This window comes from Piliocolobus tephrosceles, chromosome 7 (assembly GCF_002776525.5).
Source record: "Piliocolobus tephrosceles isolate RC106 chromosome 7, ASM277652v3, whole genome shotgun sequence".
NCBI classification, from domain to species: domain Eukaryota; kingdom Metazoa; phylum Chordata; class Mammalia; order Primates; family Cercopithecidae; genus Piliocolobus; species Piliocolobus tephrosceles.
In genome coordinates this window covers 28,669,168-28,683,470 of record NC_045440.1, presented here as the reverse complement: position 1 = coordinate 28,683,470, position 14,303 = coordinate 28,669,168, and the positions used below count along the sequence as shown (strand labels likewise).

Sequence of the window (14,303 nt, the reverse complement as noted above, 5' to 3'; positions counted from 1 at the left end):
TTTTTTTTTTTTTTTTTTGAGACGGAGTCTCGCTCTGTCACCCAGGCTGGAGTGCAGTGGCTGGATCTCGGCTCACTGCAAGCTCCACCTCCCGGGTTGACGCCATTCTCTTGCCTCAGCCTCCCGAGTAGCTGGGACTACAGGCGCCCGCCACCATGCCCGGCTAGTTTTTTTTTGTATTTTTAGTAGAGACGGGGTTTCACCGTGTTAGCCAGGATGGTCTTGATCTCCTGAGCTCGTGATCCGCCCGCCTCGGCCTCCCAAAGTGCTGGGATTACAAGCTTGAGCCACCGTGCCCAGCCAGAGAAAACTTTTAATGGCTACAAGCATCGTATGTCTTTAACTCGTCAATTAGAAAAGATGACCTTGAAAAGAGCCTAATATGTTGGGTCACAAAGAATATACCTATTGGGCTTCATGATGACATACACGACCTTGAATGGGTCTGCTCCATGGTCACACACCGAACTTTACAGTGGACATTTGTCCTGGACATTGTGAATTAAACAGTCTTTAACTGCCACAAGGAAAAATGCAGCAACATCCCATGTACAAAGCAAGCAAAAAGATGTATAAAATGGACAAGGCTTAGATGCAAGAAGTTTACTTTTTAGTTGCCTCCTAGTTGGAGCTCTAAACCTACACATGATGAGTGAATCATCCATCCCCTCCAAGCCTGTTTCCCTAACTATAACATCAGGAAGATTTCTAACACTTCTACTACTTTACATAAAAAAGTTCAAAATGTCAAGAGATCAGCCAGGAGCTCAGTAAATGCCTTACACTCTTATGTAAGTCAGCTCTGGGCAGCAGTGGGATCATTATACCACAGGTAAATATGGATTTTCTCTTAGGCCCACAGAACAGGACAGAATTAGACCTGTTTTATTTGGGGTTCTTCCCAAGTTATTAACACACAAGCAGCAAAGAGTATTAATGATTAAAGGAGAGGATACAGCTGAAGAAAGCCGTACTGCCAGTGCAAAAAAAAGAATGGAGAGCCTAGTGCAAGAATAACCTAAAACCAGACCTCAGGACCAGACAACAGTGATCTGTGGCCAGCTGGCACAGGGGCAAACAGGGTTAAACACCTCTATCATTATATTACAGTAGGTTCATTACCTGCTATTTGTAATGATAACCTTTAGCCACCAAGAAAAATTGAAATTATGTTCACTGTATTCAGTAGGGAGAGGAAACACAGTTTTTTGACTACTATCATTTAAACATTTAAAAAAAAAAAAAAAAGCAAAAAACATTTCAGGCTGGTGTCGTGGCTCATGCTTGTAATCTCAACACTCTGGAAGGCCAAGGTGGGAGAATCTCTTAAGTCCAGGAGCTGGAGACCAGCCTGGGCAACACAGCAACACCCTGTCTGTCTTTATTCTTTAACAAACAAACAAAACCCTTCGGCTATCTCTAAAAAACAAAAACGCAACCTACCACCTAAGGGAATGTTGCCTTGTCAGATGAGAGGTCACTATAAAAGCCTATTGTTCAGAAAATGAGTCAGTGACATCTTTATACACATAAGAGAAATACAGTAAAGCAATGAGAGCCAAGTCTGTGAAGCTTCAACTGCTTGTTACTTCCTTTGTAAGAACAATGAAAAGAACATGGTGAAAACTTCACCTAACATAACTTAAAGGACCCAGAATATTTCTGCATTTAGAAGGTGCCCACCTGGTTAAAATAAAACACTGCTAAATTGAAACTGTGGTTCTATTTTTCAGTTTACAGTGTCATTATACTGAGAAAATTCTGGTTTTATGTATTTAATGCAAAAATCATAAAACAACTGTTACATCAAAACATTCAATTATATACTGTGCTTTGGTGTATACTACTGGTGCTCAATAAATAATTGGTTTATATTTTGTTCTACAGGAGAGGAACAGAGTGAGTAGGCAGTTATCCTGACCAGGTCATTTATCCAAATCCAGAAAAATTCTGGACTCTGGAATTCCTGGAATCCTAAGATGTTCCTACATGCTTTATATGAAAAACCAACAACAATTAAGGTGTTTCTTCTCAGAGTGTACACATTTTTGTTCCAAAGTCTAAAAACCTTTCAAGGTTGTGTATCAATGACACCATTATATGAAGTATGAAGACTTTTGCTTGGACCTCTAAATCATCACCTATACCATGTCTCTCCAACAGCACTCTGCATGGTCTACTCAAAGGAGCAGCTGCCAGGGTACCTGCAGGTACCACAGCAACACAAAGGCCAGACACAAGTTCCCAGAAGCCTCCAAAATGGTACCTGTATTACAACAAGTCAAGTGGCTGCTTGCCTTTTAGGAAGCACCCTAAACACCGAGTGCTTCAATCAGCACTTGTTCACAGCCACTTAGGCCAACTGCCTAGAGCATGATGGAGCCAGCCTTCACTGAGACTCCTCACCTGAGGATTCATCCTCAGCATCTGAAACTACATTCTGCTTCCTTTCACCTTCTCTAACTTAGTTCCCTTAAGTTGTTTAGTTTTTCAACATATTAAGGAGGAAAAATATTCACCAAAACAATACTGGTAAAAGTCTCAAAACACACAGCAACAACACACCTACAAACCAAATACAGATGTATCTACTCAATTACAAATGACTGTAATTTATTCTATTACAACACACATCTTTTGGGAAAGCCTTATACGTAAATTTTTAATCAACCAGAATAAAGACTATGAGCAGTTTTTCTTTTTTTTAAATGCTGCATATCTAAAAGGAAAGCCTCATGACATGAAAAAAGCCAGGATTTCAATCTATTCTGAGCATAGTAATTTAGAGTATAATGATAAGCAAGCTAACATCTCAAATATCTCCTCTGGAAAAAACAAAGCAGCACTACACACCACCATGGGATGGGATGGGCTGGATTAAAATAAGACCCACATCATCACATCTCAGATATTTTGAGCATTTCATTCAAAGCAATCAAAAAGCAGAGTGCTATTTAATAATCTGTACCTCTGATCACAATTCTTGGAAAAAGCTCTTTAGAGGGCTAATTAAATTGATGAATCCCTCCCTCTTAGATTGTGCAGTCATATTCTTTCCACTTGATTTCCCGTCCAAAGAGATTCCATTACTTCCCACCACCTCATATGGAAACCCCCTACAATTACATCATTAGTACTTACATTCAAAGCATTCTTTGCAGCTTCTGCTTCTGAGCGACTGTCAAAACTGACAAAACCTACAGGCTGAGGAAAAAAAGAGAAATATGAAGAAAAAAAATCAGATGATGTCTATTTTTCTAGGTCAAGGGTGACATCAAACTGAAGAGCTAAGATAAAGAAATGACCACAGGCAATGGGCAGAAATAAGAAAGCCAAGTCCCGAAGAATCATGACTCAGTGGCTTAGCCAAATTTCTAACATGAATCAAAGGGATGGTGAGGGTAGTTCTTCAAGGGCACAGCTGGGGATTTAGAGAATCATAAAAAAATCTAGAAGTGGTTGAAAGGTGAATAGCAGTGAACAAGGGAATAGAGGAAAACTTGGGTTGGAGAGGCTCTACTTTCCTAAATCAAATTCACTGTACCTCAGTTTCTTCATCTTTTAAAATGGAAAGAGAACCGAATCACCTTTTGGTACACTGTAAGTGCAAGAATACAATGACACAATGATAAAACCCCTGAACTCTCACTGCATGACCAAAATAACAAAGTGAACATTCCTATCTCAAATTCTAAGGGATCCCTTAAAAAATCCTGTGCTGGTTGGACAGGGTGGCTCACGCCTGTAATCCCAGTACTCTGGGAGGCTGAGGTGGGCAGATCACGAGGTCAAGAGATCAAGACCATCCTGGCCAACATGGTGAAACACCCATCTCTACTACAAATGCAAAAACTAGCTGGGTGTGGTGGTGTGCACTTGTAATCCCAGCTACTTGGGATGCTGAGGCAGGAGAATCGCTTGAACCTGGGAGGTAGAGGTTGCAGTGAGCCGAGATCACGCCACTGCACTCCAGCCTGGCAACAGAGCGAGACTCTGTCTCAAAAACAAAAAAAACAAAATCATCTTCTTAATTAGGCTGTTCAGAGCTTTGGACTCCCTATCTTGCAGTAGAGAAGGCTGCCTCCAAGATCTTTCTTCTCATGAACCAGAGAGATGAATAGTGATTGGAAAGGTGTGTATGCCAAGTGTTTAGCTTTAAAAAAAGAAAAAAAAGTATATAGCTCCAATCTCTAAGCTTGTAGGAACTATCAGAATCACTGACTACCACTTCCATTTTGTACATTCCCTGCTCCATTCTGGACTTGGGACTCCGCCTTAGTTTAGGGGTTTGACAGACAGCATGATCCTTCACTATCTGATAGTCACAGATTGTACACGTTTGTTTAACCTCACAAAAAGAAATGGGAAAGACTTGGGAATAAAAGTGAATTTAAATAATAAACCACTATTTTCACTGAACATACAAATCAATCTCAGTATACCACTGTGTTTATCTTCCTCTGGGACAGTCCCTGAAATTCCAGCTGATGATTATAGAATTATGAAGCATTTTCCTGTGCTAATTCCTAATACATCTCACTCTTTATTTTAAAGACAAGAAAACCCTCAAATCCTAATGGGAATAAAAAAAAAGAATGTCAAGCCCCAGTAACATTACTGAAGAAAGTAAAAAAGTGATCTTTATATGCCAGTTTGAAATTCTTACCTGTTTAGATGTGAGCTTTATAAGAGAACCCTCATAGCCCTGAAAATAAAGAAAAACCAAGTTTAGCCAAAAGTAACTGTAGTAATACCATCTTGTTCATGTAAAAGTAAGTTCTTTGTTGATTATCTAACTCCTCTTACAAATGTCTCCTAAGTTATCTGGGAAAGCAAATTACACACATGCATGTGCACGTGCACACACACACACACACACACACACACATCTGTTTGCATTCTTGGGGCCTTTAAAAAAAAAATCAATCTGGCCGGGCGCGGTGGCTCAAGCCTGTAATCCCAGCACTTTGGGAGGCCAAGACGAGCGGATCACGAGGTCAGGAGATCGAGACCATCCTGGCTAACATGGTGAAACCCCGTCTCTACTAAAAACTACAAAAAACTAGCCGGGCGAGGTAGCGGCGCCTGTAGTCCCAGCTACCCGGGAGGCTGAGGCAGGAAAACGGCGTGAACCCGGGAGGCGGAGCTTGCAGGGAGCTGAGATCTGGCCACAGCACTCCAGCCCCGGTGACAGAGCGAGATTCTGTCTCAAAAAAAAAAAAAAAAAAAAATAATCAATCTATGGATTCATCTGTGTGTGTTTCTCTTCCATTTTTTTTTTTTCATGAAATTATACAATGGTAGAAAAATGAGTGTCTCTGTTAAGAGCAATCTTTTTGTTTTCTTGGTCTAGATAAGAATAGGGATTTTACAGAACTAGGCAAGAAAAGAGGGTAAATTTAATACAACAGGAAGGTCAGAGCATGTATTGATTTGATCATGTATCTGCTATAAAATAACAACAATAAAACATTAAGAATATAGTTGGGGCCTGGCACGGTGGCTCACGCCTGTAATCCCAGCACTTTGGGAGGCCAAGGCGGGCAGATCACGAGGTCTGGAGATCCAGACCATCCTGGCTAACATGGTGAACTCTGTCTCTACTAAAAATAAAAAAAAATTATCTGGGCGTGGTGGCGGGCGTCTGTAGTCCCAGCTACTCAGGAGTCTGAGGCAGGAGAATGGCGTGAATCTGGGAGGCAGAGCTTGCAGTGAGCCGATGATGCCACTGCACTCCAGCCTGGGAGACAGAGCCAGACTCTGTCTCAAAAAAATATACTTGGTAAAACTCCCTGACCACATTTTCAAAACTGCCAGAAAAGGTTAAGCAGGCAATGATGTTGAATTTTGTTGAGTTCTTTTGCTTACTTACTGAAGGAACTAGCTTTCATGTTGCTATTCTGATTGGGACATGCAAAAATAATCCCTTTGGATTATTATTCCAGCTCATGCTCAAGAAAGACAGAAACACTCCCTCCCTTTCACTCCCTCTCTTCAACCTTCCCGGCTCCTCAAGATAAGCATAACAAAATGTGTTTATTTCTGAAAATAATCAATAGCTGGTGGCTTGCATTAATGGATGACACAGGGGAAAAACACACCACTTGACATGATTGACCACTACACATATCAGTGCAGAGACAGATTTGCAGACTAGGGTCAGCCTCCAGGGATTTTAATTAAAAGAGGGTTGTCAGGAATGTACCAGGGTGCTGACTTTATCATCAGGGTTTCTGGGCAGGATGCTGAGACTGATTCATCCTTACATCTTCCCAGCAGAAAACTATGTTGCCAATTAGCTACTATAAACATTTCACCTCAAAGGCCTTGAGCTCTTATGGCCAGAGAGGTCATGATTCACAGCTCTGCCTCTTCCTTTCTTCAAGGTGCTCTACTCTGAAAAAACCAGAGGTTTAAACACCATGAAGGTCTCGAAGGCAAAGGACAAGTGGATTATTTCACTCAAGTAAAACACCACTGGTAGGGATATACTGCGTTCTCAAGTGACAAACAGAAAAGCAGTATAACATAATAGTTCAGAACAGAGAGGACAGAGTCAGACTGCTTGGGTTTGAATCTTGGCTCTGCCATTTTTTGTGTGTGTAAACTTGAGCACAATTTATTCAACTGCTCCAACTTTCATTTTCCTCATTTGAAAAAATGAGACTCATCCACTTGAAAGGACTGTGACGATACTTTAATAATTCATGTAAGGGGCTTGCTGGTGAATGTCTTTCTATACACCCCAAAACATAACAGTATTTTATATACTAAGAAGATCAATTTGCTTTAACAGTTTTCATTCTATAAAAAGGATAGAAAAATGGTCCCTTTTATAAAAGTACAACCCGGCAGAAGAAACTCAGGAAATTCTATAAAAGGTGGCACTCTCTTCACACCACCTTCTCTTCCTTTCCCACTTCCTCCCACCTGACCTGGCGCCTGACCTCTGTTTCCCTGGGCCATCATCATTATTGTTGCATTAAAGGGATGGCTGTCAGGTGGAGTTATGTCCATTATGACATGGTGCCCTCTTGGCACATAAGCTAGACTGTTTTATCTTTCTTGGGTCTAACTGGCTGCCCCTGCAACCCTCCTTCCTCCTCCTCAACACAAGGGTTTTTGGTTGTCATATCCCATTCCCTCTCCCTAAGAAGCTGAATCCTATCCCTCAACCTGCCATGCCTTTATCACTGGGGACCTGCTTCAATGAGGATGATCTTTAACCAGAAATCAAGATAGTCCATCACCTAATCATAAGTGCGGTCCCTGCCAGGCACTGCTAACACATCCGCATTGACCAACTTAAGACTTCCTGAACATAGGCCCTTCCAGGGAAGGTACATACACCTTCCAGGGCCCCGATTCGATCAACTCCAGCTTTCTCCTATCCTCCAAAGGCCAACCTTCAAAAGGTTTCTTCTTGGCAGCATGGTTATTTCAGCATAGTTTATAAGTGCTCAGTGTCTAATTTACTATGAAGTTTTCAATCCTAGCAACATTAAGGATCTATCAAGTGATCTTATTTCCATAGGAAGGACAGGTAACTGCACTAAATATTTCAATAAACACCAGGAACTATGACCCTCAACTCATAACTAGGTATCCTTTAAAATTTTGTTTTACTTTGTTTGAAAGTTTTGCCATGGAAAAAATAATCGTGGTTAGGTTCTTAACCCAGTTCATAAAAACTTATTTACATTTCCAAAGAACAGTATCAACAGTACTATTTCAAATAATAAGGTAAGAAATTAGGAATAAATCTTCACTAACATTATTGCATTTGAAATATAAATATGTAATTATGTAACTATCCTAAGTGAGACTGTACATTAAAACAGTCTCCTTTACTCATTAACCTTTTATTTTTTTATTTTTTATTGTTTTTTAATTAATTAATTTTTTTTTTTTTGAGACGGAGTCTCGCTCTGTCGCCCAGGCTGGAGTGCAGTGGCCGAATCTCAGCTCACTGCAAGCTCCGCCTCCCGGGTCCACACCATTCTCCTGCCTCAGTCTCCCGAGTAGCTGGGACTACAGGCACCCGCCACCTCGCCCGGCTAGTTTTTTGTATTTTTTTTTTAGTAGAGACGGGGTTTCACCATGTTAGCCAGGCTGGTCTCAATCTCCTGACCTCGTGATCCGCCCGTCTCGGCCTCCCAACGTGCTGGGATTACAGGCTTGAGCCACCGCGCCCCGCCTCATTAACCTTTTAAAAACATCTCTTTATGAAGTGCTTTCTCAAATATTTCATTTCTTGCTCCAAAAAGCCCTCAGGAAGCATACAGACTTTTGTCTCATTTTATAATTTCTGAAAGATAAAAAAAGGTACCTTAAATGGTCTGAAAAGCAGATAGAGCTCCCGAGGTTTGATATCCAGAGGAAGGCCACTAACAAATAGGGTCCGGACCTGGAAAAATAAATTTAGGAAGTGATCAAGGGTGTGGACACTCCAGAGAGTTAACTCTCACCTGAAATCTCAAAAACATGTTATTCCAAATGTTCCACAACTCATACTAAATGCATGCTCTTTCCATGATACAATGAATACTTCCCTGTTAAGACGCCACTAAGCCAACTCTTTTTTTTTCCTTTTTAAATTTTAGGGGAGACGCAGCTTTCTGTGTAATCTTAAGGTACATTCCCTAAGCCAACACTTGAATATTTCTATGTGAATTATTCAGAGTGAATTACATCTAGTTGATTTAAACTTACAAGCTAACTTTTCCCAACTAGCCATTGCACAGTTACAAAAATGTGAAGGATGGGGGAAGGTTCCATATAATTTAAATATTAGCTTAAGAAAAAAATGACATGAGCACAGTAACTCTGCCACTCCTCCGTCCTAAATATATGGTCCATATAATGTGCTTCAAAAACAATTTGTTTCCTCCTGCTTGTTTTGTTGCTGCTTTCCTCATAGGCATTAATTACAATAACTTTAATAAATGTAAAAGTACAGTTAAGCCCAATGCACCTAAATAGTAACCAAAATGCATTAATTCTGCATCTGTTCGGTTGTAAAACAGCAGGGCCAACATCACTGACTACTGTTCCCATTGCGTTTTTGTTTTGTTTTAAACTTTTAAGTACTGGGGTACATGTGCAGGATGTGCAGATTACAAAGGTAAACACATACCATGGTGGTTTGCTGCACAGATCAACCTATCACCTAGGTATTAAGCCCAGTAACCATTAGCTATTCTTCCTGATGCTCCTCCTCCCCTCAAGCCCCTGACAGGCCCAATGTGTGCTGTTCCCCATCATGTGTCCCAATGCCCTCATCCTTCAGCTCCCACTTGTGAGAGTATGTGGTGTTTGGTTTTCTGTTCCTTTGTTAGTTTGCTGAGGATAATGACTTACAGCTCCACCCACGTACCTGCAAAGGACATGACCTCATTCCCTTTTGTGGCTGCATAGTATTCCATGGTGTATATGTACATTTTCTTTATCCAGTCTATCATTGATGGGTATTTGGGTTGATTCCATGATTTTGCTATTGTGAATAGTGGTGCAATGAACATACATGTGCATGTATCTTCCTAACAGAATGACATATATTCCTTTGGGTATACATCCAGTAATGGGATTGCTGGGTCAAATGGTACTTCTGCTTCTACATCTTTGAGGAATCACTATACTGTCTTCCACCCATTGTGTTTAAGGCACAATCAACACATAGGCCTACCATGACCAAGGTACCTGGCCACGGTGCCACTAATAAAAGTCATTCAAGACACATATGTAAATACATATAGTGCAAAGTGTTGGGTGTACACTATGTGCTTAGTGTCTACTAATATACAGAACACAGGGGAAACACCAGAGAAAGCATCTGAATAAGAATCTAAAGGATGGGCATTTACCAAATAGAGCCAAAAGATGAGGTGGGATGCCTAAGAATCACAGGCAGAGAAAAGCATTCACCAAGGCAGTGCAGTAGAGGAAGAAAAAATACATTCTTGGGAAAGGGCAAGCCAAAACTAAACAAGAAGCTTGGGGTCAAACCACACAAAACATCAAAAGCCACTGGCTCAGGAATTTGATCTTGATTCAATAGGCAAGGAGTAGCTACTGAATTATCATCATATTTTCTATTTCTTTTTCTCTACTTACACAGATGCAACATGACTGAAAATTTGATGCTCAACTGTTCAATTGTTACCCATGTATATACATGGAAGATTTTTCCTCAGTGAAAGACAGGGAGAATATTAGACAGACAGACAGACAGTGTGCTACCATGTCTGGCTAATTTTTTGGAAAGATGGGGTTTCACCATGTTGCCCAGGCTGATCTCAAACTCCTGAGCTCAAGAGATCTGCCCATCTTGGCCTCCCACAGTGCTGGGATCACAGATATAAGCCACCTCGCCTAGCTTTAGGCTTTTTGTGAGATTCCCAACACTTTTCATTGCTTATTGTTTTACAGAAGTGCGAATCACCAAGCAAGGCCTGTTTATTGACCCAGTACAGTACCCAGTAAAATGTCATGCCATTTGCATGTGTGTTTGATAAACACTATAATGATGTAAATAGCCCCAGAATTCTGAATGCCTTATTTTATGATTTATAAATAGCTTTATTGAGGTTATGATTGATATGTAATAAACTACACATCTTGAAAGTGTACGATTTTATGTTTTGACATATGTATAACCTAACAAACATCACAACCAAGACAATCTATCACCACCAGAAACTTATTCATGCCCCTTTAATCCTTCCTCTTACTCTGTCCCACCATTCTCCATCCCTAGGCAATCACTGCTCTGGTCTCTTTATACATATGCTTCAAACACTTACACAGAGGGAACCACGGAGTATGTACTCTTTTCATCTGGCTTCTTTCCCTTAGCATGAAGTGAAATTTACTTTGAGATTCATCTATGTTGTTGAATGTATCAACAGTCTATTCCTTTTTATTACTGAGAAGTATTCTGGAGTGTGGATACACCACAACTTGTTTATCCATTCACATGCTGACAGACATTTAGGTTATTCTAGCTTTGGCTTTTACAAATAAAATGGCTTTGAACATTCACGTACAAATCTTTGTATGGATGTATACTTACTTTCTTTTTGGATAAACACCTAGAAGTGGAATGCCTATATATGAAAGGTACATGGTTTTTTTTTATGCCCATCAATTCCTTGTTTTATGGTTCACAACATGGTAAATGTTCTGAGTGCACTTAAAACAAATGTGTATTCTGCTGGGGTGGAATGATCCATAAGTATCAATTAGGTGAAGTTTGTTGTTCATGTTTTCTGTTATCTTTTGCATCGTCACTTCCAATACCCCCAACTTTGTCACCAGATAAACAAGTTCCTGGAGGTCTTTATGAAGTTGGCCGAGACAGAATTGCTGACAAGTGTCAAAGATACAAACAGTGAGGAAATCCTGCTAATCCAGTGTGCCCTCCCTGCCACCTGCAACTCTCCTCCCGTAGTCCAGAAAATGAACACCATGTGTTCTACTTGGTTGTTCTGGTCAGGACAACCTGGGCAGAGCGAGCATATCATCTCCCATTCATTCAGATTTTGGGGAGTGCCTGTTTTCTCTCTGACACTGTGCCAGGTGCTAATGGATTACAGAGATTTCCACAAAAATGATATGGTAAGCAGAACCTACATTCTAGGTGTCATGGTGCCATTTATCTAGTGGTGCATCTTACTATGTGATAAATATGAATTGGAATTTGAGGAGTTAACCTAGAAAATAAACTATTATTTATGATATTGTTATAGAGAAAAGGGCTTCATAAACGTCAATTTACCAACAGAGGTTACTTGAAATCCGGGGATTATCAACAAAAGGTTACTTAATATAAATTAAAGTTCATCTGTATCATACAATGAAATATTACACAGCCAATAAAAATGATGTTCAAGAAAAAAGTATATATAGTTCCACTTTGTTTTATAAAGTAGCCAACATATAAGTATTGATAGAGGAAAAAAATTTATCTTATAATATGTGTACTCAAATGTTTCTATCATTTAGCCCTCAATGGTATAGTAACTGATTTTAATGTTTATTAGCTTATTTGTATTTTCTATCTTTCTAAAATAAATATGCATTAAATACTGTAAGTTTATTTTATTAGGTTGAGAACTACCTCAATTTATTACCTCCCTTTCTTTAAGGGACTAGAGACAAAGTCGGTATTTATATCAATATGATATTATAAAGTTTATGGAGGAAATTCTTTCTTAGGTAAATATTCCAAAATGGAAAGTGAAGAGATTCTTATCTTAGTGTTTCAATAGAAAATTGCTATACATAGGGAAAAAGAAAATCCGAGCTCCTGTCAGGCCTAAGTTTGCCATTCACCCACAGATGCCAAGAGGCTCAAAGCAACTCTGTTTTGTTCATCAAAATGGAGGCAGATCAGATGTTTGGCATTTTATTTAAACATGGACGAGACTTAGGTTTCCTAGAATCTCATGAAGTCCGCTATTGTTTCAGAAATCTACCAGAATATCTCATCTCACTCACTGAGATATTCTTTCCTCCAGCAGAGCAGACTGACAAGGGGGAAATAATTTTTGAATACTTACATTATGTATTTGATTCCAACTAGAGGTCACTTAAATCCAAGAGCATAATGTGCTTGGAATCCTAGAGACCTCCTCAGACTAGGAAAGTCATCAAGCAAGTTTAAAAAAAATCATGAATAATGAATGCAAAAAATAGCTTCCTGAAGATCAAATTCATGCTTTTCTATGGTGATTGGGATCTAGAATCACAGAACTTTTTTTTTTTTTGAGATGGAATCTCGCTTTGTTGCCCAGGCTGGAGTGCAATGGCGCGATCTTGGCTTACTGAGACCTCTGTCTCCTGGGTTCATGCCATTCTCCTGCCTCAGCCTCCCGAGTACCTGGGATTACAAGTGCTCACCACCATGCTCAGCTAATTTTTGTATTTTTAGTAGAGATGGGGTTTCACCATGTTGGCCAGCCTGGTCTCGAACTCCTGACCTCAGGTGATCTGCCCGTCTTGGCCTCCCAAAGTGCTGGGATTATAGGTGTGAGCCACCGTGCCTAGCCTAGAATCACAGAAATATTTTAAAATATTTTAGTTTCCCTACTCTTATTACCACCATACTTTTCATCTGAGCCACTAAAGGGCACTTCAGAGTTTTGGCTTTGCTAAGCCTACTGAATTCATAAAGATATGATTCCTGCCTTCAGAGAGCTTACTGTCAGTGAAATAAACTGAATATGTAATGGCTGCCTGTGATCACAGAAAGCTTAGCTCATTCACAAAGTAAAAAAAACCCAAGAGTAAGATACAAGCATAAGCAGCATGTAAATCCATGATGAAATACTCATTAACAAAACTGTTCCCCAAAAATAACAAATGAATTACTATGCCAACTGAACTTTGCAGCAAGTCAAAGCATTATCCAGAGCAGCCCTTAGTTTACCAGCTATGTCTATGGACACAGATGTGCCTGGCACTATGCCTTTAGCATCCGCAGATGTTTACTTTATGGAACACATGGGGAAACATATTTCTTAGACAAGTACACAACATGCCTCATAGAAGTTCAAGAGATGAAACTGCTGACAGCTTTGTCCCAAAGGGACTCAAAAAGATTTGTGGATGTACCTTCAACTTCCTTTTTACCCCAACAGGACTGAAAGAATAAATGCTAGTAAAAAATCATCCTGTGTTGGGCAGAAGAGCAAGAGTGTTCTTGGCTTAGCCATTATCCAGCATTCCTGCAGAGGCTACAGTCAGATTTGGATAAACTGGCCACGTGTTCTTAAATGGCATTGCCAGCTCCCACTAGGAAAGGCAAGACACATTTTATTGACTGGCTTCTCATTTAATAAACTCCGATTCAGTAAGTAAAGTCATTTGTGGCAGTCTTGAGCTTCCCTGGAGAGAAAGGCCAAAAGCAGGCCTTGAAATGGCCCTCTCTTTAATAAACAGCGTATCTAATCTTGTTGGTAATCTAGGCATGAAAATAAAAAGCAACAGAAAAATGCTCCACTTCAGTACACAACAGAGAATAATCACACATACTTTTCAAGTAGCAGCCACATCTGGTAAACACACAGTATCCAAAGACTATGAGCATTTTCTGTGCATGTTCTAGTTTTTCATAAAAGTTTTAAGGTCATCTAACTAGTTGCTCTGAGCTGGCCTCTTGAGGTTCCTCTTAAATTCATGGCACTGGGAAACACAATTATCTTCTAATGACTCAGGAATGACTATGTATAGTTACTTATTTGAAACACTCTGAGTAAACCCATGGTGTTAATGGCTATATTCATCTCTCTCTCTGTTAGCTT

At 40.0% G+C, this 14,303-nt stretch overlaps 1 protein-coding gene across 2 annotated transcripts in view; it reads right to left on the bottom strand.

The window, feature by feature from the left end:
- The window catches only part of RBPMS (RNA binding protein, mRNA processing factor), a 165,085-nt gene that overhangs the window by 66,959 nt on the left and 83,823 nt on the right, over positions 1–14,303 (bottom strand). For both annotated transcript variants that reach the window (XM_023214622.2, XM_023214620.2), the window contains exons 2-4: positions 8,330–8,407; positions 4,667–4,705; positions 3,142–3,204 (exon numbers count right to left, since the gene is read on the bottom strand). In XM_023214622.2, coding sequence (XP_023070390.1) covers positions 3,142–3,204; positions 4,667–4,705; positions 8,330–8,407 — 180 coding nt within the window. The remainder of the gene's footprint in view (positions 1–3,141; positions 3,205–4,666; positions 4,706–8,329; positions 8,408–14,303) is intronic.